Source organism: Sturnus vulgaris, chromosome 28, assembly GCF_052056855.1.
Source record: "Sturnus vulgaris isolate bStuVul1 chromosome 28, bStuVul1.hap1, whole genome shotgun sequence".
Taxonomy (NCBI): domain Eukaryota; kingdom Metazoa; phylum Chordata; class Aves; order Passeriformes; family Sturnidae; genus Sturnus; species Sturnus vulgaris.
The window spans coordinates 734443-761737 of record NC_142270.1 but is presented as its reverse complement, the minus strand read 5'-3'; the positions used below and the strand labels follow the sequence as shown (position 1 = coordinate 761737).

The 27295-nt window shown below is 46.8% G+C and overlaps 1 protein-coding gene across 1 annotated transcript in view; it reads left to right on the top strand.

Moving 5' to 3' along the window:
• Positions 1–27295, top strand: part of ANTXR1 (ANTXR cell adhesion molecule 1) — a 72977-nt gene that overhangs the window by 6288 nt on the left and 39394 nt on the right. Inside the window, exons 2-12 of the mRNA XM_088179909.1 lie at positions 1334–1405; positions 2046–2117; positions 4489–4570; positions 5431–5464; positions 6248–6327; positions 7985–8053; positions 9794–9874; positions 15263–15323; positions 17828–17926; positions 23246–23315; positions 24017–24095. Coding sequence (XP_088036035.1) covers positions 1334–1405; positions 2046–2117; positions 4489–4570; positions 5431–5464; positions 6248–6327; positions 7985–8053; positions 9794–9874; positions 15263–15323; positions 17828–17926; positions 23246–23315; positions 24017–24095 — 799 coding nt within the window. The remainder of the gene's footprint in view (positions 1–1333; positions 1406–2045; positions 2118–4488; positions 4571–5430; positions 5465–6247; positions 6328–7984; positions 8054–9793; positions 9875–15262; positions 15324–17827; positions 17927–23245; positions 23316–24016; positions 24096–27295) is intronic.

Here is a 27295-nt window from a genome sequence, read left to right as displayed (position 1 = left end):
TATGAGCATTTGCTGATGATTCCACCTGCTCTGCCATCTGCCCTGCAGCTGTGCCCCAAGCAGGGTGTCTGTAAGGCCATCCTTAAACTCATCCTAAACTGATGCTTTTGGGGACAAGTCCTTTGTGCAGCAAGATCTGGCAGGGTCACTCTTTTTGCACAGGGCCCGAATGTTTGTGCCTGAGCAAAGGTACTCAGTGCATAGACAGATCAGGGTCACACAGAGAAGGAGCAGCTCCGGGGATTGTGGAGCAGGAGGAAGAGGCCAAGGCTCTTCCTGAGTGTCTGAGAATGAAAAGCAAGTGTGGGGAAAGCGGCAGGAAATGTCTGTGACCCCCGGGACCAGCTCTGCTGCTCCTTGTGCTTCTGGAAGAGAAGCAATGCCCTGAGCAGCCAGGCTGGGGTGGCTGCACCAGGCTGGGAACCTGCTCTGGCTCTCCACTGCCATTCCCAGAGCTGAGGTGGAACAGAAAGCTCATTTGCCTTTTCTTCCTCTGAACTGAAAAACCATCTCAAACGTTCATCTTTTCTTCCTCAGGCTGCAGATCAATGAAGTTTCTGTTGAAGCTGGACTATAAATATTTCTAATTGTACTCAGTGAATTAAACAAGTGATGACACATTTATTTTCCCACTCTAGAAAAGAATTTTTTTCCAATATTAATATTCCAGTGTTCATAGAAGTGTTTATGCCAGAAAGGGCATTTTGTGCTGAAAGATTCTGATTAACCTATTTTTTTCCTCGTTCCTAAAACATAAAGAAGAATAATCCAACCCCATTAGAGCCTACGATTTATTTTCCTGAGGAACAAAATTAGTTTGTTTTGTGTTTAACTGAGGTGTGAAAGAATTAATCAGAGCAGTTGAGATGTGGAGTAAGGTATTTTGCTTTTCACAGTCTCTGGCACAGTGGAAACGCTGGAGAAGTTTAATAATCTGTTCCTCCAACTGCATGTAATTCTCAGAATAGGCTTGAGCTAAAAGCTCTGTGTAATGGTTTGGAAGTGAGTGGGTGGAATTGATCTAAAACATTGTACAGAGAAACTGCTCCTCACTCACATACGGTTTATTTGGTTAAGGCTGTATTAAAGTCCAGCCTAACTGCTGTGAGCTACTGCCAAGGGCAGCCTCAAACACTTGCATGGAGTGGGAATTATTCTTGCTTTTGAAAGTTAAATAGGAAATGTCAATTACAGTTTGATCTCTCTTTAAAGGAAGAGCATGGGCAGTGAGTGTTGAACAAAACAAGAGCAAATTTTTCACTGAGCAGTGTGTGACTGAACAAATGGCTGGGAAAACTTCCACTGATGTGTCCTGTAATCATTGTGTCCCTAGATCAGGAAGTGTCCTGCATCACTGGAATGAGATCTATCATTTTGTGGAGCACTTGGCTCGCAAGTTCATAAGGTAAGGAGGGCTGCAGGTCCCTGGGTGGCATCTGGGGGCGTCAGGGGCTCCCAGTCCCAGCATGTGCTGCTTCCCAGGGGTTATGTGGTGGGCAAAGGGCTCTTGATGCTTTCCTCAGATCTTCCATTGACTGCTCTTCCCCACGTTCGTATTCTGTGGGAAATGGGGGAGATAAAATAATTCCATTTATTCCTGCCTGCCTTTCAGGGATCAGATCTGTGGGGCAGGAATCCTCCTGTCCCTGAGCTGCTGCCTGAAGTACAGGAGTTTGGGGCTGCAGGGAGAGCCTGTGGATGTGGCTTTCAGGCCCTGAATGACCTGAGCCTGGATGAGGAATCCCTCTGGACAGGGGATGGAATGTGTTGTGAAAAACATAAAGAGCCCTCCCTTGTTTCTGTGGTGACACCAGGATGCATTTAAGCCTTTCTTGCTTTAGCAATTCTAAGGTTGTGATAGAAGTGTTCTCTGCATCTTTTACAGGGATTCCCCAAGGTTTCCCTGGATTAAGAAGGCCGAGGGCAAAATACATTTTCATCCTGTTGAGTTGTAACTGGGATGGCAGAGTGTCCTGTGTGATTGTGCTAGACATGGAGCTCTGCTCTGGACCACCAAATTAATTCACTTTTTTTCTCTCCTCCAGCCCTCAGCTGAGGATGTCCTTTATTGTTTTTTCAACCAGAGGGACAATTCTAATGAGGTTAACAGAAGACAGGTAAGAAGAGGTTTAAAACAGCTTCTGTGTCCTTGTAGCTTCCTTCACCTTCCTCAATGGTTTCCATCCCACTGGGAACAGTGTTGTGGCACCTCTGTGCTTCTCAATTTCATTGGTAGAGTCACGTGCCTATTCTCACCTACTAGAATGCACTAAGGCCTCTCAAGGCAGAGGTTCCCTGCTTAATTTCAGCTTCTAAATGTCTTTCTATCAGCTGTCAGGGATTCAGCTCACACTGGTTTTGTTGAGGCAGCCTGCACTCCCCAAAGATTCAGGATTTTGTCAGAGAAGCAGAGACTCAGTGCCTGTGGAACATCCTCTGGGAGTTTCTTCTGCAAACAAATAGGTGAAACTGCCTTCCCATTAAAAACAGGCCTGGAAGCCAGAAGTGACACCCACACTCCTGGGGTAGAGGGGAACGTGATTTCCTTGAAGGTGTGTCACAGACAAAATGTTTGGGATGGATTGCAGGGGTGTGGATTTTTTGGCAATAACAGATTGCCTTGTTTGTGAAGCGTGTTCCTGCCACCCCCTTACAGACCCCCAAGTTAATCCCAGTCAAATCTATGGGATGGATTTTTTTTTTTTAATTTTATTCTGACGTCCAAGGAGAGCTGGATGAGGTCCTTAAATCGCTCTCGCTTCCTCTGTTAACTTCATTGCCACGTGGAGCAAAAATATATGTACCACATGTGTGGAGTGTATAAGTCAGCATGTGTTTTACATATTAGATGTCTGAAATCACATACCAGAGCAGCTGCCATGGGGAGGAAGCTGGCTGCCTTCCTACAGAGCAGTGCACACTCACACCAGCCTTGAAAACGTCCTTAAATCCAGCCAGTCTGAGCATCTCCTGCCACTTCCTGCTGCAAGAGGGATGAAGAGAATGAACCACATTTATTTAACTGGCTGCCAAAGGAAAACCTGTTCCCTGCCTCTTTCTGTGTCCCACCCTAGGAGCAAACCCCACTGCAGGGATCTCCTTTCTGCTCAAGTTCTGAGCTATGAGACTGAGATGTTTCCTGAGTGGGAATGTATTCCATATTTCCCCAGCTGTCCCAGAAATGCTGGCTGGGAGCAGGATATTGTTATGGAGCTGCTCTCAGAGCCAGCTGGCTGCTAGGTTGTACTGGGCACTGGCAGACAAGAGATGTGCTCTGCTGTGGCTCACACTGGCCTGTCTCACCTGGAGAGCTCCCCCCACCTCATCCCTGCCTTTGAGTGGTGTTTCAGCACCTGAATGTGAGGGTTAAGGGTGCTGAGCATTCCTTTTGGGAAAACTTAATCCTTTTGGGAAAACTCAGTGAGTCCAATGGGACTGGACTGACATTTTATTTACTTTTGCTGTGTATTTTAAAATTTCAGTATTAACCTCTGAAAAACAGTTTTGATCACAGGAAATGCTCTATTTTATACCCAGCTTTGGTTTGGTATGTGCATGGGTCCTGAGTGGAGGAACCTTGTTAGTGTCTAGCTGGGATATCACAGGTAAAAAATGGGTTCTTGGAAGTTTGATAATTCAAGAGCAGACAGTCTTTGCTCCTTGGGGAGTCTCTGAGCAGTGTCAGTGCCCTGCTGCCATCAGCCTCACAGTGAGTGTGTGATCACAACAGCTGGCTTTTCTGAAGTGGTTGGAAATTGTAGAGACAGAAATGACTCCTGGCAGGCCCTGCCTGCAGTGACTCCATCCATTTCCCATGGAGATTGTGTAGTTTGCTCTGATACACCCCACACACTGCAGGGTTTTATCTTGTATTAAAGTCTCCGGGCCTGTGCTTGGCTTCCAGAGTTTGATGTCTGCCACTCAGAGGAGCAACAAATCACTGCCCACCTCACAGAGCCTGCAGCTGACCTGTCACTGTGCCTGGCACTCCTGAAAAGAGCTAAAACACGTACCCTGAGTCACAATATGCCATTGGGAAAGGCTTCAGTGTTCCAGTAAGCTTAACCAGGAGCTGAAGATGTAGCTCCACATAAACTGGAGTTGCCAGGATAGTCTGAGTGTCATTTTTGTAGCTGTTTGATGATGTTTGTATACTCAAGTGAGAAAACGTGTTAGGAAAGTGAGCCACGTGCAAGTCAGCTGCTGAGGTTTGAGCAGGGAATATTCATTTAGGAAGAAATGTATGAAATATGTGGCTATTGGCCTCGGGGATGGTGCTGTTGTGATGCTTTCCCCAGGCACTGGGAACACTGGGAGCACAACTCTGTGTTCCACATCCCTGGAGAGGCAGCTATCCTGTGCAAACACTGAGTTAAACACTTTCCCCCCCGCCTCTGTGCCTGGCTCTGCCCTGCACGTCCCCAGCTGGCTGTCAGGACATGCTGGTGCCTTTGCTCCTGGGTCTAACAGTGCCTGCCTTCGTTCCAGGGAGCAGATCCGCCAGGGCCTGGAGGAGCTGCAGAAGGTGCTGCCAGGAGGGGACACGTACATGCACGAAGGATTTGAGAGGGTAACTGGTGCAGGCTCAGTGTTGAGCAGTCTCTGCTCCTCAGGAGCTGTAGGACACAGGGGCTGGTTGAGAACTCTGATGGGGGAGTGGGACCCTGTCCCTTTGCTGCAGCGAGTAAGGGCTCAGTGCTGGAGCTGCAAACTCTACTAATTTTCTTTATTTCTGCCTTCAGCTTTTCTGGGCAGAGCTGCCTTTTCTGCCTGCAAGAAGGCAGTGGCATCGAGTCCCCTGTGGCTGTGTGTCCAGGAAGGGTGGGAAGCTGTCCGTCCTACCTGGGCTGACTGGGGTGGCCAAATAACTGCAGACCTTACTGCCTGCTCTGACCTTCTCCTTCTGGGCGTATTTTTTACATATTTTACAAGCTCGGGAGTTTCTCTAAACCTGAACTCCTGCACTCCCCTCCTCCCTCCTCTGTGCTTCATGGGTATTTGGGAGGGGCTTGAACTGTCTGCCTATTGAAAGGACTGCCCCATCACTGAAAAGTGAACACAGCAGAAACTGAGGTGACCTAACAGAGTTGTTGGTTTGTTTGCAGTTGGAATAGTTGATCTGGAGGTGCTGAGGAATATTTAGCATTGGGCCTAGGACGTTTCTCAAGGATGAAAGTGGACAGGATTTTCAGAGAGAACAGTGGGAGACAGCACTGGGGTTGGTTTGGCTGATGAGACCTTGCAGGAATGCATCAAAACCCCAGGCAAGGACCTTGCTCTGTGAATCAGATGTCTAAAAGCAGAGCTCATGTGTGAACTGCCAATGTGACATCCTCACTGCCATCATCCCTCCCTTTCTGCTGCATGAGTAGAAGTTCATAATGTTCTTATTATTGATTTATTATTGATAATCTTCTGCTTTGATTTCAGGCAAGTGAACAGATTTACTACGAAAATGTTCACGGTGAGAGGCCTTCTTGATCCTTTGAATGTTTTTTCTCTTTCTTTTTGACTGATAACTTTAACAGATCTAAAATGCAGCTTCACTGTGGGAAGGGTGGGGGTGGCTTCTTTTCTTGCAGGGATATGGTGCTAGTCAGGGAAGTATTCCTGAAAGGAAAAAGAGCAAGTGGAGCTTTAAGGAGCTGGAATTAAAGTGTTTCAGGCCAAAAGGGGGAAGCCAGGCTCGCTGCAGGTGCCCACCCTCAACCAAAACTGTATGGTGCCTTACTTTTGCTGGAGGGCTCAGGCAACCATTTCTTCTTCCTTCTGAAACACAAGTACATGGAGTAGCTCTTAGATAAAAGATTATTTTAACCAGCAATTACTAAAACCAGCAGTAAGTGCAGACAACTGGGAAAATGTCTGTCCTTTCCTTCCCTGTAATAGGTGTAAAAACTTTCTGGTTTGGAAGGGAAGGCTGCAAGGTTTTATGATGTTCCTGAAATGTTACTCAGGAATCTTGAAGATTTTAGGCCCTTTTCCCACCATCTTCGTTTAAATCCCAGTTGAGCTTTTTATCACAGGCTGAAAAAGCCCCTCTGAATTTCTTGAGCTGACAGCATTAATAAAATCAGGAGCTAACTAAGAACAAATTGCACTGTTTTTTTGATGGCTGCAGCATCATTTACTGGTCTGAAATACCACCAGAGTTCTGCTCTCTGAGTGTGCTCACAGGCAGGATGTTTTCTGAGGTGGTTTAACAAACAGAACCAAAGCCAAGGACTGAAGAGGTTTGTGTGTTCAGGTTACAGAACTGCCAGTGTCATCATTGCATTGACAGATGGAGAGCTCCACGAAGATCTATTTTTCTACTCTGAGAGGGAGGTAAGTGACTTACACATTTGTACTCAGGGAGACAGTAAAATGTCTGGGCTTGCTGCTGTGAATGCAGAAGATAAGGAAAACCTTTTTCCCCAGTGAGAAAACTCCACTTTGGTGCTCTGCAGACATGGATCTAAAGAACAGCCCCTGACAGCAGCAACTTCTGACTCACCACAGCCGAGACTGTTCAGGGGAAAGGACAGGGAGGAATTAAAACTTCCCGTTAAAAATAAACACTAGAAGAAGGAATTGTTCAAAGCTGAAAATTTTCAGTATTTACTGGATTGCTCTGGGAAATGCTGAATATTCTCGCTTTCACTTTTTTTCCTCTCACAAGAAGTCACGACTCCAGAAAGAGGATGGCTTCTGTCACATCAGAAAATCTTTCAGATTTCCACAAATATCTCTGAGATTCAAGCACATAAGCTCAACATCCTCATTAAATTAGTGAACTGTGCAAAATGTTAAACAGTGGGGTGGGCATTGAGAGCTTTGCTGTAAAATGTTCCTGCAGCTCTCTTTTGGACATCCTCCCTGGAGAGATGAGCAATTGGCACTTGTCAGTCAAACCAGGGTGATCTAAGCTTGGAAGAGGGTATTTCTGCATGAATTTGCTATGGACAGAATTTTTCCTCTTAGTCTGTCCAAAATGCAGTATTAAATCCAATAACAACAAAAAGAATGGGTTTGTAGAGTGAAACCAATATTGCTCTAGCAAACGTCCTGAATCTACAGCTCTGCTCCTTACAGTTCATCTCTTTTTATTTCCCTTCTGAAATAAAAAATCCACAAGAAAAACAAGTTTGTTTTTAGAGGTGAATGAACAAGTTGAAAGGTCAGAAGTGCTATATTTGTTTTGGTTTGGGGAGGAACAGCTATGGGCTGGTGGAAGGAGATCCTGAACTCGGCACTTAGTCTGTGAGTTACTCCAGTTGTTTGGGTTGAAGCTTCCCAGAATAAAACTGCAATGATGCTTGTCTGCTAAAAAAGCTTTTTGCTGGTGAACAACTTGCATTGCTGCAGTCTTCCCATACAATCTAGCAATTTAATCTCTTCTGGGAAGGAGCTTTCAGTCAGGGCAGGTGTCCTTGTTCTGCTGAAACACCATTAAATTACTGCATCCATACTTAGGCATTTGTAGCAATAAATGCAACTTCAGTGAAGTAGCCTGGGAAAATTAAACCTGTGGCTGCCGTCCCTTCAGTTCAGGATGCTGTGTAAGCCCTGGGAGTGATGCAGTTCTAGGGCAGATGGAATGGAGCCTCTCTCACCTCTGGGTATCACGAGGCCACATCTGAAACAGAACACACAAAAGCATTTGAGGTTACTGTTATACTGGGATGTGCCCTAAATGATGGAAAGAAAATTGATTTAGCCTGACATCTTTTGGGAAGCTGGAGGAGCTGGAAAGGTGAACTAATTAGGTTTTAAAAATCCACCAAATACCCTTGCAGTTGCTTTACTAAACAATAGCAACTCTAGCAGCAGATAAAACCTGATTTTACAGAATCAGAGAGGAAAACTTTTCAAGTCCTCTTCTGCTAAGCTCCCCCTTTGCTCATTCTACAGAAAAATAGTGAATTTATGGTTAAGAGCTTTGAGGAAGCTGCATCCCAGCCCATTGGTAACTATGTGGTGCCTCCTCTCCTCTCCTCTGCAGGCGAATCGCTCTCGGGACCTGGGAGCCACCGTGTATTGTGTGGGTGTGAAAGACTTCAACGAGACCCAGGTGAGGGAGCCCCGTAGTCCCTGAGTGCCTGGCAGAGCCTGGACAGGGCTCACAGCCCTGGGTGCCCTGCTCAAGGCTTCTCCAGGGGGTTTTCCCCCCTTCTGTTGCCTGTCTGAACTGACCACCTGATGTGGCTGGGTCTGGCTTTTGGTCTCCTCTGAGCCTGCCCCTCTGCCTGCCCCAGCTACTCTTGCTAATGCTGGGGAAAAGCAAGGGAAAGGCACAGGGAGAGCAGTGAATTCTCTGGCCTGAGCTGAAGGCAGGAAGAAGTTGTGGAGATGGTTTTCCCCATAAAACTGAAGCATTGCCATATAACCTTTCAGCTTCAGTACAGCTTTCCTTTCAGAAGAAAACTGTGCTGTAAAAAGCAAACAGCTTCATTAGTGATGAATATTTCACAGTGTTCTGACTTCTAAATTTCTCATTTGAATATTAGTATGTCTTTGAATTGTACTTCACACATAACAGTTGACATTTTTCTAGCATGAGTCAAGCACGTGCACAGCCCCACTGCACACAAGTAGAGGCTGAAAGACTTTTTCCAGGTATTTCAGCTTTCAGAAAAGGAGTCAAACCACATTTGGTTTAGAACAATCTCCTTGAATCAGCCCCAGAGACTGGGATAACCCAGAGTAAGCCACAGAAAAAGCAAAGAGGGAATAAAAATGGCACAGAGACCAGACCTAAAGCAGCAGACCTCAGACAGCTACTACTTGAAGGCACTTAGATGGTGAAAAAATTACCTGGAGTTAGATGGCTGTGTCTGAAGGATGATTGAGGGGAATGAACTGAGCTGTAAACATCCAGCTTTTTTCAGCAGCCTCTGCAGCTCAGCCAGCAGCAATGAGCAGCAGAGCAAAGCTGCCTGAGGATGGCTTTGGATGCAGAGCTGGGGATACTGAGTGACAGGAGCTGGCCAGGGACAGCCCGTGGGGTTTTGGGAGGAATGTGTGGCTGCTCTGCTGCCTCCAGAAAGCTCCAGAGAGGCTGCTGGTACCTCTGCCAGGGGAGGTTTACTGGAACAAGCCTTGGCTTTGCAGCACTCACATTGAGCCTGCTCCAGCAGATGCATGGAGAGCTCATTACTGCTGAGCTGGGCTTAGAGCTCTGCCTTAACCCTTGGTGTGCTCTTGGCAGCTGAACCTGCAGGCAGCTCTCTGCAGGTGATGTCCTGGCTCCCCTGAACTTACCTCCACCTGAGGAAGGCCCTTCCTCCTCATCACAGATGTTTCTGAATGCTCCTCTGAGATCTTTCAACCTCCACTCAGAAAATATCTCCTGGTATCTCCCTGTTTGGCTCTCTGATGGTTGAACACAAATCTCTGTCCTGGCAGGAAAGGTGAATCAGGCCTGTATCTCCACATGGGATATAATTTCAAAGAATTGTGGAGGAGTTAAGGTTGGAAAAGACCTCCATGATTAAAGGTTGAACCTTTTTTGGGTTCTACCTTTGCCCTAGAGATCATTAGGCCCTGGGCACCAGTGAAAGCCACATTCTGTCTTGTCTCTAAGTCTTTACTGAGCCTTGATACAGAGCTTTATAAAGTCAATCAGGCTAACAAGATAAACACATTACTGCTTAATAAGCCACAATACAGTGGCAATCCAGAGAGAGTAGTTGAGTATTTGAGGGTTTTATTTGCAAGCGAGTTAATTGGGAGAAGTCTTAATTTGCTGCCTGCTGGCTAATTGATCTCATTCTTTGCATTTCTGTTTCATTTCCTCTCCCTGCTGTGTCAGCTGGCCCGGATTGCTGACAGCAAAGACCACGTCTTCCCAGTAAATGATGGGTTTGAAGCCCTGCAGGGGATCATAGACTCTGTGAGTATTTTCACCCCAGTGTTTACACTCCTGCACATTGGTGTCACCCTGCACTGATGGAGGTTTGGTTCTCTGTTTCAGACAGACAGAGATATTATAAAAGAAAGGTCTTAAAAATCTGGTTTAGGCCCTGCTAGTCTAGCTAAGCTAGCAGCAGTTTGTAAGCTCCCATAAGAAAGAATAAGAGGAATGAAAAGTCAGTTAACACAACTGCCTCTTCTAGTAAGGAAAATAAGTCTGCACCTGCGTAAACAATAGATCTGTTCTATGAAAGTCCACAAAGGAAAAATGTAAACACCTGAGTCTTAGCAGGTACACACAAAAATAGCTTTTAACCAATGAGTTAAGTGGCAAGAATACTGGTAGCTAATGAATTGCACACGACGTCTGTGAAAAGTGTATAAAATTAATTATGTGAATAAATAATTGGCTTTTTCTTGCATGAAGAAATGGAGTCCCAGATAGTCTGTGGCAACAGTTCTGTGTTCACAAGAACCTGCTGAACAAAAATCCACTGAATCATTTAGTCCAAGGGAACCAACCTTGGTTTGTGCTAGAATGCTACTTCAAGGTCGAGTTTATCAATAGGTTATGCCTAGGTTTCCCTATTCCCAGTTCCTGGATTTCCTGCAGGGGTTGGGTGCAGCACATGAGTGCCTGGGCTGACTGGAGTGCTTCCCCTGGCTCCAAGGTTTGGGAAATCCCCAGTCCCATTCCGTGTGTTCTGGTTTTGGTACAGGCTGCTTGGGTGATAAAACCCAGGTGAAAGCTGAGCTGGGAATGGGGCACTCACTGGGGGGCTCAGATTTCTGTTTACAGTGGTTACACACTATTGGATAATGCAATTCCAGAAAACCATTCCCTCAGCAGAGGCTCAATTCTCCCCAGTGCTCTGGCACAGACATGGAATACAATCCCTGTTTTATTGGTTTTCCTGGCACTGTCTGAGCATGGATCTACTGCCTCAGCTCTCTTGGACAATCAGGTGTTGCATGTCATTTAAGAAAGCAACAAAACAACAAAAAAAAGCAATCGTTTTCTTCCCAGCCCTGCATTCCCTTTGCAGCTGTTTTTAATGAATTCCAGCAGCAGCTCTGACTCCCCTTCCAGTTGCATTGAGCAGAATGGGAAGATTTCAGCCTCCAGGCAGCCAGTCCAGAACTGCTCCAGCTGAGTGGTGCAAGACTTCCCAGCTTGGGAAGGAGGGTCACAGGGAAGTGCAATTGCACAGTGATGAATCTGTGACCTGAGCACTTGCACTGGAGAGGAGTCACTGCAGTAGCCTGGCAAGAAGGGAAGTGGTTTTATGTGTGAAAGGAATGACAAGGAGAACATTAATCACTCCAGAGAATAACAAACAAACTGTTGATTCCTGTTCTAGCTGGAAAATCAGGTTCCTTTCCCCTACTTTTCTCATCCTTGCCAAAAGCACCCCTGTGCTGGAGCAGACAGAGCATCTGTGATCACAGGGAATGTTAATGGTGAAAGGGCCCTGGGATTTGGAAACTTCTTTCAGTTCCTGTGTAAGAGTTGGCACAGCAAGGATGCTCACGTGGAGAGAGGATGGATCAGTCTGATGTCACAGGGGAAGGAGAGATCCAGTGATGAGCCTGGGGAGATGAGTGTTTGAATTAACTCTGGAGATGTGAACCCTTGGCTTTGTGGGGTCTGCAGGGATTTGGTGTGAGCTGCCCTGGCTTTCCCCTCCTGCCTTGTCCTGACTGGGTCTTTCCACACCTTCTGCATGTGCAGAACTGGTGGATTTAGAATTCCCTCTGGAATAGGGAAGAGGGTGGGAGCTGGGAGTGGTGAAGCTCAGGGCTGGCCTCAGCTGGCTCTGCTGAGCAAAGATGTTCGGATTGGTGGGGCTGGGAATGTTCCTGAGCACCTGCCCTTCCTTTTCTGTGGGAGCCAGAGGGCTTGAAGTGAGCAGCTGTAGGAGATTTGCTCCCAGCATTCCAGGAGGGATTGTCTTCTCCAAGCCCTGGAAACTGAGAGGAAAATCCAATCCCACACCGAGGTCATGCCTAAAAACACGATTCTTTAAGTGGGTGTTCAGTGCACCATGGGGTATGGTCCTTTCTCTCCCATGAGTTCAAATGTAGCTTTTTATTAAGCAAACCAATTTCTTTTTCTTCCTCATCGTGCAAAAGCCACTGCTAAAACTCCAGCCTCCCCCTGTTAATGATTGAGTGGTTTGAGTTTGTCAGGAGGGAGCAATCTGGAGCAGAAGCAGATCTGACTGATTGCTTTAGGCTGGGAAACAAATGGAAGGAACTGAATTATTTTATTAAATTTTCCTTTGCTACTAAAAACTTCTGCAGATCATAACCCATAAATTTAAAGCAAACGAAGCAAGTCTTAGAAGAAAACCTAAAATTTAACTTCATCTCCTGCCCAGTATGGCTTTGGTAGGAGTGCTGGAGGCAAGGAGCATGAAGCAATGTGAAAGTCAGGATGGGATCCTGTCATCACCTTGCTATGAGCCTGTAACAGGAGCTGCCTGAGGAGCAGCTCTTGGAACAGGAAAACTCCTGATCCTTGCCATGTGTTAAACCATGGCACCAGCTTGGAGCTTATCTCAGAGCTGTAACCCTTAGCAAGGAGCCCGAGAGCTGCAGGGTGCAGTTGTGGTGGGTGAGAAATGAAGCACCATGAAGTAGTCTGTGGGATTGTCTCATGTCTGTATGAATTGCACCAATGGTCCATCCTTTCAAGTTTAATTTCTGTGTGCTCCTTCTGGATCCTCTTGCAGTGGTGCTCAGCTGCTCTCAGTGTTTTCCAGGTCCTGCCTCAGCTCTTAGGATGTGGCAGTTCAAGGTGCTCCTTCACCCAGGAAGTTTGAGCTTGGGAATACTCTGGATTCCTCTGTTACACAAATGTTTCCTGGGGCAAACTGCAGTGCTGGATGTGTGCAGTGTGGGGACTTTGACGAAAACTCCATGTGAGCATGAGTGAGGCACTGTGAGGAATGTGGTGATGGTTTTGTGTGCCCATCCTGAGCTGTCTGTCCAGACTCCAGTGGCTGATTCCCTGGAGCAGGGAGAGGGGCAAGAGCCCCTGAGTGGGGATAAGGATGAGAGAAGGTTAATTCCAGGCATGTCCTGCTAGTGCAAATTCCATAATGGACACAGAACATGTTTATCAGCTGATAACCCCCAGCCTCAGCTGCACAGTGTTCCTTGTTAATTTTAATGGTGTATGATCAGCTTTCCACTTCTTTCTTCCCCCAAATGCATCTTTAAGAAGGACTTAAATATTTGTTGTTTTATTTTTACTTAGCTCGTGTAGATATTATTGGGCAGGAAACACTTCATAAATAAATGGCTGGTTTGTAATTGGCAACAGACTTTGGCATTGAACAGAGCTTGCTAATGAGCACCTGGCATCAGACTGCAGGTCATTCCACTGACACTAATTAGGCAGTAACCTTCTATTACACTTCAGCATCCTGTTTGCTAATTAGAATGCCCAAATTTGGTGGAAAGAACATTTAAGGAATATGCAGCTGCTGTGGTGAAGTGATCTGGCTGTGTGCTCATTGCGAGCAGAATATCGATTGAGAGCTTCCCAGCGGCTGCAGAATTTCACTCCCCTTCTTCCCTTGGTTTCCAAAAGGGCCCAGTGACCTCCCAGGCCCTCAGAAAATGACAGATCCCATGAAATATTCTACAATGAAGACACTGAAACCTTTTTGAATGTACTTTTAATGAGGAAGAAACATAAAGGAATTTTTTTGCAATAGTTCTGCCTTTTGCAATAATTCTGCCTGATGTTCACTTTAAGTAAGGGTGTGTGCTCAGAGCATTGGAAACTTAATCTAAAACAAAATAAATATTGCAATTGGCATCATAAAAGTGTTCAAGGCCAGTTTTTTATAGTCATGTAAAGGGATTAGACTGGACTGGGACATCTGCATCATCTAATTGAGACACCTGCTATTCTCTCTCCGAGCTGCCCTACAGCAGCAGTGTTTGCAAATAGCTGAGTAGAAGTCATTAATCTCCAATTTTATCATGTGGGGTTTTACTGCATTAAAAAAAAGTAGTGATTGTATTTTACATTCTCTGTGTTTTTCTTTATTCTGTCTATTTAAAATTCTATGGCTTCTCAGTTCTATTCTCAACTGTTGACTTTATCTTTTTTTCCACTTGACAGTTCCTGTAAAACCTTGCTCCTGCAAATCTTCTCTCTCCTCACCTGTCAGGCTGCCACCAGCTCAGACCATCCTGCCTCCTCCAGTCTCTTGGTACTTTCAGCCCTGCTTTCTGAGTAACTCAAACTTCTGTTTAAATGTTTAAAAAATCAAAGCCTGGCTCCATGAGTAGCTTTTGCAATTAGGTCTTTGAGGCAGAGAGCTGTGACTGTGGAGAAAAAAGTTATCTTTTCCTTACACAATTTATTATATTGGTTGTTGTTCTTTCCTTACAGATGTTTCAATTTAAAGTTGGGAAAATAGTTTTCATGTTGGGTTTGAGTCACCAAATGATGCTTGGCTGACATTTGCTTGCCTCTTGGAGCTGAGCTGGGTTTTGCTCAGTGTTGTCTCGTGCAGGGGCTGGGGCTGAGCCCCTCAAGCTCTGTGCCAGGGTGGCAGGCACTGGCACTGTGCAGGGGGAGCTGGGGCTGGAAGAGCAGGGCAGAGGCTGCAGCCTGCAGGGAACAGCCTGAGGAACTCTAACCAAGAGGGAATAAATAAAAAGTGTCCAGCTCCAGGCTGCTCCTCTGCCTTGAGTGTTGGCCGAGCCTGTTTGTGTAAATCACTGCAGTGAAGTGCTCAGAGCCAGGGACAGCCCTCCCAGGGACACTCTGCCTCAGTTAAGCCTGGCTTAAGTGGAGAAGAATTGTCTGTGCGTTTGGTCTGAAGCCAGAGGCTGCCAGAGCAGCCTTGGGGATGCCCTCAGGTGAGCTGGCATAAATCAGGTGAAAAACAGAAGTCACTGCCCCTCGGGTGAAACTTGAGAAGTGGCTCTGTCAGGATTTCTGAGATGTTTTTGTGCAAAGCTAAACAGTTTAGCTTAAACTTGTGATGTTTGATTTGGAGTTTTGAGTCTGGAGTAGCTTTGGAGAGGGAGGTGTGGCTGCAAAGAGAGGACAGCGATGGTGCCTCCACAGCCCTTTGGGGCTGCAGAACATGAATAATTTCAGATCATGGGGTGCAGAATGCTGGGCACGAAGCCAGGATTGCCCTGGGACAGGGGGAACATCCTCTGGCACCCCTCACCCTGGCACCCTCACCAGCAGCAGTGACACCTCCCGGGGATTCAGAGTGGGAAGTCGAGCTGAATGAGTTCAATGTTTGTGTGAAAACCGTGCTCACTCACCTTTCACAGCTCTGTTTCCAGGGAAACAAGGCTGGAGAACTTGACGACTTTTTGTCTCTTTTAGATTTTGAAGAAGTCCTGTATAGAAATCCTGGCAGCGGAGCCTTCCAGTATCTGTGCAGGGGGTAAGTATGAGCGAGGCCACGCTTCTCCATGGTGCCTAAAATACAATTTTCAGTTCATCTCTAATTGCTGGAGAGTGCAAGATTCACTAATTACCGGGAGCTAAATATTTCCCCTTTTTTGGGGGAGAATTTCTTTCTCACCTCAGAGTAGTTTGCATATGTCCCACTTCTGCCAAGTGATGTCAAATGGGATTTTCTTACAGAAAAAGCCTGAATTCAAAAGTTTTGCATAAATGTTCTTCTGTCAAACCAGTCTGTCTTACAGCTGTGCTGAAGTAGATGCGCTGCACTTGAAAAGATATTTGCATACTTATGCAAGTGATAAACAACGATGCTTATAGAACCAGAAGATGGATTATAATCCTCATTTATAACCATCTTTAACACTTTCTAAGTGCTTTGATCTTGTCACTGCTATTCATTGTGCCTTGATGGGAGGACAGGGGTGGAACAGCTGTGCCCAGCAGAGCAGCTGAGAGGAAATGCAGATGGGTTTATAAAAACTGTTTGCATCAGAATCTGGCCAGGACTTCACAAGAGGAACAATCCTTCTAAAATGCCATCAGTTATTTGGATCCTCAGTTCAGGGCCTCCTCTCCAAGTTTGGGCAAACAGTCCCTGCAGGTAAATTTAATCACTTAGGGCTTTGGGACTGATGAAAGTGCCACTGACTGCACAAATGATGGCATTAGTGTCCTTGAAATCCATATTTGCAGGTGTGGCTGTGACACCTCGAGTTTTCATGTTGCTGTGCACATCCTGAAGGATGATGGCAGTTTTTTCCTTTTTTTTTTTTTTTTTTTTTGTTTGGGGGGTTTGTTGGGTTGGTTTTTTTCTTGTTGTTTTGGGGTATTTTTGTTTGTTTGTTTGTTTGTTTGCAAGGAGCAAACCTGAGGGCTCTGTGGTACCTGAGGCCACTCCTCACTTGCACTGCTCACTTACCCAAGGCACTGCAGGGATAACTTTCAGCAGTGACATCGTTCTGGAAGGGCAGTTTTTGGATTATTTGTCCATGCAGGGGGCACTGAGCTGTTCATTCCAGCCCTAGGCACAGCCAGGTCCCCATGGTCCTGCTGATATCTCTGATTTCTGTTCTTTGACATGAACCCTCATCCCCCAGAGCTTGAGAGTTCTGTGATTTCCCCTGAACATTCAGCAGAACAGAGCCCTTGTGCTCTCCCCAAAAGCTGTCCCCTAGCACACCACGGGCCTGGAGCAGCGTCCCTGGATGTGCTGGGATGATTTGCAGACCTGGAAGGGAGCCCAGATTCCAGAGCAAATCTGATTTTCTTGACAAGTACAGTGTGCTGGTCCTCGGGGGAGATGAGAGAAGATGGGGCTGGAAAATGCAAAGGCAAAGATCTGAACCGACAAAAACGAAGTTCCTTGTTGCTCCTGGGGATTTTAAATCTGATGTACTGAGGTTGCTCCTGGTTTGTCTTGGACAATTTTGTGTTCAAATCACATTCCTCAGCCAAACTGCAGTGGGGATGAGCTGAGTGCCTCTCCCAGAGAGTCACAGGAGTTGTGGGGGCTGCTTCCTTTGCAGTTACCTGGGAAAGGAATACTTAAACTTCTCCAAATTATCTGTCACTACAAGATTTTTTGCCTTTCTTCATCCAAAACTTTTAGCCATTTAAAATGGACACTTGGAGATGGGAAAGCTCAGTGTCCTTGAAACTTCATGTTTCCACTGCAGGCCAGTTAAAGTGTGTCTGTGCTGAATTGTTTCCTGCTTCTAAAAACGCAAGTTGAAATTGGGTAGTGTTATAAATACATATTATGGTATTGGCTTTTCACAAATATTGGAATAGATACTGTATGTGTGGTGTTGAAATGGTTTTTAAGATATGGTTTTCTTTAAGAGTAAAATAAGCTAATAAAATATCTTTATAGTAAGTAAACTACCTACTTAGTTAGATAACATCCAGTGAAAACACCTGCTACTGCTACACCAGTTACCACCAACCATCTGTAGAAATTAAAGACCACAGCCCAAATTAAAACTGATTTAAAAAAAAATAAAATAAAACTACAACCAAAAAACACACGTGCTCTAAAAAAGCAAGCTGAAGAAATGGCTATGTAAAACAGTTATTAAAATATAAAAAATATAAAAAATATTAAAATATATAAATATATATATAAATATAAAAATATAAAAAATAGTTTGTAGAAAAGTTTGAAAGAGTGTAATGGATCTGTGAATATGCAACAGGCTAATAAATTTAAGGACTGTCTCCGAAACAGCAGGTGTGCTCTTAGCTGAATGCCAAACACCCAACCATTATAACCTTTTGCTTTACTGTTTGTCTCTTTTTAAACTTTTTTAATTGTACCAAAAATGTGAACCTAATTTTTCACAGGTAGGGAGAGCGTGAAAGTGACATTTTTAACAGGTTTTAAACTCAACCGTGAAACTTCCAGTTTGAGCAGTGGAAAACCGAAATGACCATTCCCTGTCTTGCTGTGCATCACTAATAACCCAGAGCCTGTTTTGGCAGAGTCCTTCCAGGTCGTGGTGAGGGGAAATGGTTTTCGCCACGCCCGCAACGTGGACCGTGTGCTCTGCAGCTTCAGGATCAACGACACTGTCACCCTCAGTAAGCTCCGGGATCCCCTCGGCTTTCCTTTCTCACCCTGCACTGGCAGGCATTTGCACCTTCAGACACGCTGGTTGTGGAAGCAGTTATGGGATGAGGAGCTTTTCATTTGCAGGATGCAGAAGGGATCATTTTTTAAGAGGCAGATTGCTGGTGGCACTGTGTGAGCAGATGAGTATGGGGGGATGAAAATACAGAAGGCAAGAACCTTAATTAGCTCTGGAAATCAGAGATCAGTGTGTTTGGAGCATCTGGGTCCCTGGTTCTTTGGAGCAGGGCGGTTTGAGGCTGCTTGCCCTGTGTGGGATCAGTGAGCCCTGGGGCTCACTGCTCTTGCAGTGGCCTCCTGCAGGAGGAAACCCTCTGGACTTGCCAATTCCTGTGTCACCAAGCTTGGCTTGGCTGGCCCTGGCTGACATTTGCTGAATTCAGATGTGGTCAGTGCTGAGGATGTGAGCAGCAGAAGCTGCAGGGCTCTGGAGCAGGGCACTCATCCCTGGAAGTATCCAAAGGGAGCTGGGAATGCCATCCCTCAGCTTCCACTGCTCAGGGCCTGTCTGGGGGGTCTCAGGGGGGAATGGTGTGTGAGGGTGCCTTCACCCCAAACACTGGGCCCTGCTGCTCAGGTGGAGGAGGAGGAGGAATCCTTCCTCCCCCTGTGCAGACTGCAGGTCCAGCCCAGTTATTTTTTATGGTGTTTGTCATCACAATTCCATTGCAGCTTTCAGGAAAGATCAGCTTATCCTAATGCAGCCCTTGGGCTTTTTGAATTTGAAGCTGTGTTCCTGTGCCCACCAAAGGGCTATGGAAAGTGAGGATAAGGGCCAAGCACGTGTCCTGCCCTCTGGCCCTGCATCCATGGTGCCCTGGATGCTGCAGAGCTGAGGAGTGAGCTCACTCTCCCTGGCTGGGTGCTCTGTTTGAAGCTGTGGTGTGGCAGGAAATGGCCACAAACCCAAATTCTGGGTGCAGCCCCTCCTTGAGGGAGTGAGAGGAGCTCCCAAATCCAGGTGTCTCCAGGTGGGGACTTGGCACAGCTCTGCTGGGTTTGAGCTGCCCTGGGGGAGATCCCAGCACCTGCAGCCCCTGCCTGATGCTCCCAACTCAAACTCTCCCTGAGAGAACTGAACCAGGATTTTATGGAAACCTCATGGAGGTTGGAAAGCTCAGCTGTCTGTTTGCCCTAAACCTCTCTGCCTCTGATTGTATCAGGGAGGGAGGTATTTTTAAAGATAACACTAAGCCAACAGTTCCTGAAGCCTTAAATTATCCCAGATGAGATGTAGTGAGCAAGGCTAGGACGTGCTGAGGTTAAAGGCATGAGCTAATGGGGTTTTATTGGGATTATTGGCAGGGAAGAGTGGCAGGTGAAGAGAGCATCGACTCATAATGTTCATAGTTATGGGATGAAAAAAAAAAAAGGAACATCTGTAGAAACCATGAGGAATATTTGGCTGAGCAGAGCTGTAATCAGATGCATGTTCAGCAGCAGGGTGTTCCTGCCAGCAGCAGGACCTGGGAGATTTGGGTTCAGCCTGCACAGAGTTAAAAGTAATTATCCAGTGCAGTGACTTATGACTGCTCTGTGGTGCTAAAATGTCTGAGTCTGCCCAGATTGTGCAGGAGCCAGCAAAGATAGCTCTGGGCAGAGAGGCTGAGCTCTGTCCTAAGCAATTTAAAGGTGAATGGAGAAATGAAAGGTTGGTGAAGGAGCGGGCACCACAGCAGAGCTGGGCTGGATCTGCTGCACTCCAGTGAATGCTCTGGATGCTTGGTCAAACACCATCTTTTGCACAAACTGGCCTGAGTTTGCTTTATTCAGACCCTGGGAGCAGGACAGCACAGGGGATCAGCAGAGAGAGGGATTTATGGGGGACTGGATCCCCAGACTGCCCAATGTCTCCTAAGAATTGTCTCTTGTTTTTAAAGCCAGACAGATTGCTCCATTTCCCCCATCTTTCATTTCTCCTGGCAGCACAGTGCTTTTCTTGTGATATCCTCTCTGCTTTCTTGCAGCCCTGTCACTCTCAGCACAGGAATGTTTTGCTTTGCAGTTCCACTCTCTAACCCCTGATTTCCCTGCCTGATCATATCACTGTAACCCTCCACTGAATCTTTTTCCTTTCTAGCAGCAGCTTTTCCCTTTTCAAGGGAGTGCTAGAGAAGGTCCCTCTCTGTAGGAGCTCCCTGAGGTGTTCTGGGGGCTGTCACCTTGAGGAGGGACACAGTATTAGATTAATTAATCTATATCTAATAATTAGATCTAGATTAATGCCTCTAATCTTCCCGAGGTGAGAACATGCACCAAGGAGAGCTTGGCCTCTGCTTTTGAAGGGTAGCTGAAGTCATTGCTTGTCAAAGAATATGAAGAAGGAAGAAAATGGTTGTGCTTCCCCCAAGTGCTGCCCCAGCCTCCACCAAGTTGCAGGGTCAGAACTTTTATCCCTTTGCCTTTTTTTGCAGCAGAGCTCCAGGCTGACTGAGAGATGAGCGCGGGGCAGGCAGGGGCGTTGTGATTTGTGCTGAGTGAGGAGGGTGGGAGCTCTGCCAGGCTCCCCCAGTGCTCCAGGTGCTGATGGGGACAGCTCTGGGGCTGGAGCTGTGCTGGCCCAGGGCTCCTGGAGGGACCCTGTGATGGTGCAGTTCCCCAAGCAAATCAACACTGGAGTGCTCTGCCAGCTTCTGCTGGAGCCTCCAAACTCCTTGAGCAGTTGTTTGCTCGGCACATGAACCCCTCAGAGCAAATCCCTGCATCCAGGGACTGCTGGGAATGTGATATCACTGCTCTGTGCTTATCTGCTCCCCATCCCCTGACTCTGTTCTGCAAGGCTTTGGCACCCAGAGCTCGTGTCCTGCACAGAGCAGAGCAGTTACAGCTGATCTCAATGTGGTTTTCATTACAGCATTAACAAAACATTTCTTATTTATGGCTCTTTCTCGTAGGCAGTTTCTGGCTCAGAAAGCTTTCCAGTCTCTTCCTGCATTCCCAGCTCCCACAAAATGGGTTTGAAACACAAACTTTGCTTGCAGAGTTGTCACAAGAGTGGTATGAGAGGAGGAGTCAGCCAGGGGGAACAGAGACCCAGCTTTGATAGGTGGGGCAGAGAATTAAGGAGGTTTTTTGGCTCACCTGAGGTGACAAAGGGATGACTCAAGCTGCCATTCCACGTGGGATGAGGTGCATTAGGCTGGGCTGGAGTCTCCTCTCCTGCAGGAACAGGGCAGAGCATCTCTGAGGTGAAATTCAGCTGAATGCAGATCGTGAGTACAGGGAGAGCAGATGAAAATCGTTGGTTTGTGATATTTGGGAAGTTTGGCAAACAGCTTTTGCAGTCTTTTCTGGATCAAGATCCTGCTGATCCTGCAGGACCTGCAGTCAGCACTTGGTATTGCAGTGGCATTTTGGAATGTTGGGCTTTCCTAAACCCTTCTGTGACGGATCCTTGCAGTCAGATTTCATTGCACCAGTGGGTTCTTTGGTGAATCATTCACCAAAGGGAAAGCTGTTAATTTTGGCATGGTTATATGGCTACAAGAAAGTGCTGCTGTCTCTTTAGTTACCTTCTTTGGGTTCTTGTATCTCTTTTTTTTTTTTTTTCTTTTTGAGGCTTGCTCTATTGTGTTAAAGCATCCTGCATATATTGAAGCTTTTATTATTATGATTAGGAAATATTCCAAGTCCTGGATTGCCAAAAGGTTACACCCTACTAATGGCATAAGAAATTATTCACTGTTGCTGGCAATAAAAGATTTTCCAGGCTACATTGAGCTGTTCAGGTGCAGGAACACTGGGTGTAGAATTGCAGGAGTCTGAGCAGTATCAGGTACCTGCTTGAAAGAGCATCCACAGAGCCCAGATGTTGTGGGAGGTTTCACCCTCCTCTGTACCTGCACACTGCCCAGACCCAGTTTGGGTCATATGGGGGGGGTTATACAGCAAGAGGGATGCACAGGTAGGAGGAGGTTGTGCCCATTGCTGTGGGTAGCCTTTCTCAGAAGAGAGGTACTGAGCTGTTTGCTGGGGCTGTCCAAGCCCTGTCTGTGGTGTTTGGGAGGTGATCAAGGCCTGGGCATCCCTTATATAAAATGTCCAAGGAGGCAAAAATGATTCCAGCCCCATCCCCTGGGCAGCCCCGAGCCTGGAGCTGAAATGACATCCAGGGCAGTGAACCCAGCAGCTCTGCCCTCCCTTCCCAGCCCTTCCAGCACCACTGGCAGCAGTGCAGGACACAGCACCCAGCCTCTGGCAGAGGTGTGGGGAGCCCTCAGCCCATCTCTGAGTGCCCTGCATACAGAAACCTGTCCTGCAGCAGAGCAGCACCACACCACACTCCTCAGTGCCAGTGCAATGAGAGGTGCTGCTTTGTTTGCTTTCCCTGTGGAAGTTTTCCAGGCTGGAGTCAGATGGGCCAGAGTTGTGCAAACCAAGTGGATGCTCTTTTGTTTGGAGCAGAGGGAAAGAGCCGCTCATTTCTGTGGGGAAGCATAAACATTCTCCAAACAAACTCAACTGTGCCTGCAGCCAGGAGCTCCCCCAGGGCGCCCAGGGCTGGTAAACTTTCTAGAGAGGCATGGACTGATGGGAGTTGGGAGTGGGAAGGGAGAGAAAGAGAAACAAAAACCTGACAAGATCTAAGTGAAGGCCTTAAAGATGAAGCAGCTTTTGTTTTAGTGAATGCTGGCACGGAGAAGCCTTTGGCTTCGGCTGCCAGAGTTAGCAAAGGAGAAAAGGAGACACTGATCTTCATTTTCTTGGCATGTGTGTGCTGAGACAATGTCATAAATTTGTGGGAGTCAGTGATATCGTCATAAATGGGGGTGAGAATAGCACTGTGGGACCAGATGTGCTGCCACATCACATGCAGGCAGCTGGAAAATGGGCTGGGCAGTTCCCCAGGATCCCCCTTTTTCTGCTCACCAGCACAAAGCTCTGACTCAAGTCCACAGAAGAGGAATGTCAGTCAGTGCTCCTGCTTCTCAAGCCTGTTGGTAGTTTCTCTCACTCACTTTTAAAACCAGAGTAATTCAGGCTGGAAGGCTTAACTGAGGTTCAGATGTTTCTGCCTTAAACTGCAGAATTTTCCTTAATCTACAACTTTCTTTATTTTAATATCTCTGTTGCAACTGTCCCTGTGCCCCTGCACAGAGTGATCCTGTGCTCTGACCTTCCAAAGAGCTCCACACCTTCAGCTCTGCTGTGGCTCAAACATGTGAGGCAGCTCTTCACCCCCATCTTATTTTAAATAAAACCATTATTTAAACTTGCTCTTTAAGGCCTGTGTGGCTGATTTGACAGTAAATCCTATTTTCCCTTTGCAGATGAGAAGCCTTTCGTGGTGGAGGACACCTACCTGCTGTGCCCAGCCCCTGTGCTGAGGGAAGTTGGCATGTATGTTTTTCCTGCCCCAATATTCCCTCTGCCTGTGGGGAGATGGGGCTGGATCTCCTCCCTGTGTTCTGCTGTTCTGTTTGGATCCCAAGCTGCCATTCTCTCGTGTTCAGTTGTGCTCTGGAGCCCGGATCTGCAATAAAAGGTGGTGCCATGAGCATGGATGGAAATGGGGGCTGCAGCTCGCCCCAAAAACAGAGTTCCCAGCAGGAAAACGTGGAATCACAGCCCCCACAGTGGGAAGGGCTTGGATTTGGGATTTGCCAGAACACAGATCTGGGGATATTGTGATGCAGCTGCAATAAAAGGTGGTGCTGTGAGCATGGATGGAAATGAGGGCTGGTAAAATTACCAGCCCCAAGGACACAATTCCCAGCAGGAAAACGTAGGAGGAAAAGATGGAATCTTTTGTTGTGGAGCTGCATCAGAATATAAATGGCAAAGCTTTCCAGGCCATGGAGCTGCTGGCTTTGCTCCTTCTCCCACTGAACAGCCATTCCTGGGGAGCAAAGGGGGTTGGGGTTGAGGGCATGGGCACCAAGGTGAGTGTGGCACTGATGCCATCAGGGGCCAGGGGCAGAGGGGCCAGGGCACCACCAGTGGGAATTATCTGTACAAGAGGCTTTGCTGAGCACCAGCAGCCGATGGCACAGCATGGTATCAGAGAGAGCTGCCCTGACTTGTTTCTTGTTTTTTCCCAGGGAAGCAGCTCTTCAAGTCAGTATGAACGATGGTCTGAGCTTCATCTCCAGTTCTGTCATCATCTCCAGCACACACTGTGTAAGTTTGGATTGCTGAAATGCTTCTGTGGGATGCTGGGATTTAGCACCAGATGTGTGTTCCAGCAGCAGCAGGGCTGTCAGGTTGGGTCTGCCTGGAGTGAAGGACATGTTCCCCCCTTGAGTGTGAGTTTGAACTTGTGGCAATGTGACATTTCAGGTGTCGTGTGCCATAATGTGGCCAAGCCGTCCAGGGAATGCCTCAGGCTCCAGGTCTGTGCTGGCACAGGAACCAGGGCTGGGCTGGCAGTGCCCTGGAGGTGTCTGTGTCTGCCTGGCCGCTGCCCAGGGAACAAGGAGCAGCCCTGCTGCCTTCCTTCCCTGGGCTGATCCCTCTGCTGCCATTCCAGCAGCTGTAATCAGCCCCTCTGCAAGGAAACCAGAAATGTGCTGGGTTACCCCCAAAGTGGGGGTTGTCAGTGAGGAATTGCTGCACTCAGGCCCTGCTGGGACCAGGATGATGAAATTCGTAATTCCCAGTAATGCTGAAGATGCTGCTCCTGCTGAGTGCTGGCTGTTGGGAACAGGACATGAAATGAGTTGTGCTCGGGGGGGCAGTGAAGGAATGCCTTTGGAATTCCCAGCAGTCATTCATATACTTCAATGTATTCATCTTTATTCATCTGTGGGCAGACCTAACATTGTCCAGGCCATGGGTGAGGTACTGTTTTAATTTTCTTTTGAACTGGTTTAAAGTAATTCTTGGGAAGCCAGAGCAGTGATGCCAGAAAGACTTAAAAATGTGTCCCCAGCCTGCTTTTGTCCCTGAGCAGCAAAGGCCACTGGGTCTCTGTGTAGAAAAGGGAGAGGCCAAGCACAGCATCAGCTACCAGAAGGGTTCTGTGGCTGAGGCACCAGCTGAGAAAAGGCTTTTGTGTCACCCAACTTGATCCTTGCTCAACAAGGACAAGATTGTATGGAGAGAATTTTCAGAGCTTACATGAGAGGTTATATTCCAAAACTGACAAAGATTTCCTTGTGCCTTAAAAGAAGGGAATTTATTTTATTCATCAAGTTTTAGTTTCCAGTTCATTGATCACTGGCAAAAATGTATTTGCCTGTTGTCAGCACATAGGGGTTTGCTGTGTTTTACTCACATGAGGCAGGACCTGAGAAACAATTCTTACAGAAAAATTATTCCTTTCTCATATGCTTTTTTCCACGGTTAGAATTATTATTTGTAGGTTCTAGAAGATTAAATACCTGTTTATATTAAATACCTGTTTATCTTCTGTTATTTAACAGCTGTAAGGAAACTTTTGGAAATGCCTGTGCTTCAGGGCACTGCCAGTTACTCCAGACTGGGAGCCTGGATCTGCAGTGCAGCTGAGCAGCCACAGCTCCAGTCCACCATCTGAAGCTGGATGCAGAGACATGCAGTGGCTGCTTTGCAAATTGTAGCTCAGGCTTCAGTAATCGAGGACGTTCCTCCTAGGCAAATGCACATTTTGTTTTTATAGCAGAGTTTTATGTTTTTAAATGTTTTTAAATCCTTTTTAAATATAAAACTGAGACTGATAATAATACTGATAATTACTGAGATTGCAATGCTGTCTTTAATTAAGGTTACAAGGGCTCCAATCCTGGAAATACCCCTATACAAAATGAGCACCAAATTGTTTAACTGACTTCAGACCTGGAATTGGGTCTGTTGGACCATCTGCAGCTCAGGTGGGAGCGTGAGAGCTGGGAAATGAAGTGATGGCAACACACAGGGAAAAGCCAGATATGATCTCCCCTTTGTGCCCAGAAGCCACCAGTGTTGTGGTGTGTCTGGAATGGTCAGGTTTGGGAGCAGGTCTGGAATGGCCTCTCCAAAAGCTGCCCTGATGGCAGCAGTGCCACACTCACCTTGGTGCCCATGCCCTCAACCCCAACCCCCTTTGCTCCCCAGGAATGGCTGTTCAGTGGGAAAAGGAGCAAAGCCAGCAACTCCTTAAAGGCTGAAAGGCTTTGCCATTTATATTCTGATGCAGCTCCACAATAAACCCTTCCTCTGCCACCTCTAAGTGATCTCACAAATCCCATTTTCCCTGTAAGCAAAAGCTGTCATTTTCTATCAACTCTCCATTTTCAGAGACTCTCTGGAGTTAATCCAGAGAAGCAAAAATTCCATTAAGACCATAGCTGAAGCAGACAGCTGCTTTCCTGACAAGCAAAGACCAAAAATGAAGAGTCAGGAAAGTCGTCTGGACTTTGACTCCCTGCTGGAAGAATTAGCAAGTGGTGGCTGGTGGAGCTGGGGAGTTCTTGGAATGGGATTTACTCCTGGAGCTGTATTAGGAATTTGAAGAACTGGAAGAGAGGAAAGTGTTAAATGCTGTGTTGTGGATGTGCAGGTGTGCCCAGGCACTGCACACCAAGCAGTGCAGGAGAGGGAATGTGCAAGAGAGGAAAAAATTGCCAAGGCTGTGTTTGGAGCCAGGAAGGCAGGGCCAAGTTCTGCTGTGCAGAAAGAGCATCTCGGAGAGAAGCCAGGATAGGAATTGAAATGAGTCTTTGTTCGTTTTCTAAAATGCTCCCAGAAGAGGAAAAACCACTCATGACCTCTTGCACTGGTGGCTCTCAGACCCAAGACTGCAGGGACAGCAAAACCCAGCCCTTGGCTGGGAGAGCAGGGACTGTCACCAGATCAATAAATGGCTTGGGGAAGTGGGCGCAGCCCCCACATTTTGGGTAGAAACAGCCTCTCTGGATTGACAATTCCTGAGAATGAGAGATGTAGGAGCCATCAGAGTCAGCTAAAGCTTTGGTATTTTCACCTGGAGAGGTTTTGCAGCTGCCAGAAGGAGGTCGGGACTGGCACAGCCTCACTACAGCCAGGTATCCCAGCTTTCTTCCTGTGGCACTTTGAAAGAATGAAGGTATTTGCACCTTTGTGTTAATCAATTGTGGATGGATTTGGCCTTTAAATGTGGAGAAAGTCAGAAAAACAAGCAAGGACTGCAGCCTGGTAGTAAAAACCAATGACCTTTCACTGAAGGCTTGGTTTTGTTGGGTTTGTTGTTTTTTGTTTTTAATTCAAAAGAAGTGTAATTCAGTGTTAATGTAATGTAATTCAGAGTGGGGTTTTCTCAATTGTGGCTTTGTTCTGGGCTGCACAGTTCGGGGTGTGCCAGTGATCAGTGCCCCTAAAGGCACTCCCTAGGGTGTCAGTAGAGGCTTTTTGAGGCTGCAGAGTGCATTTAATGAGAATTTCCT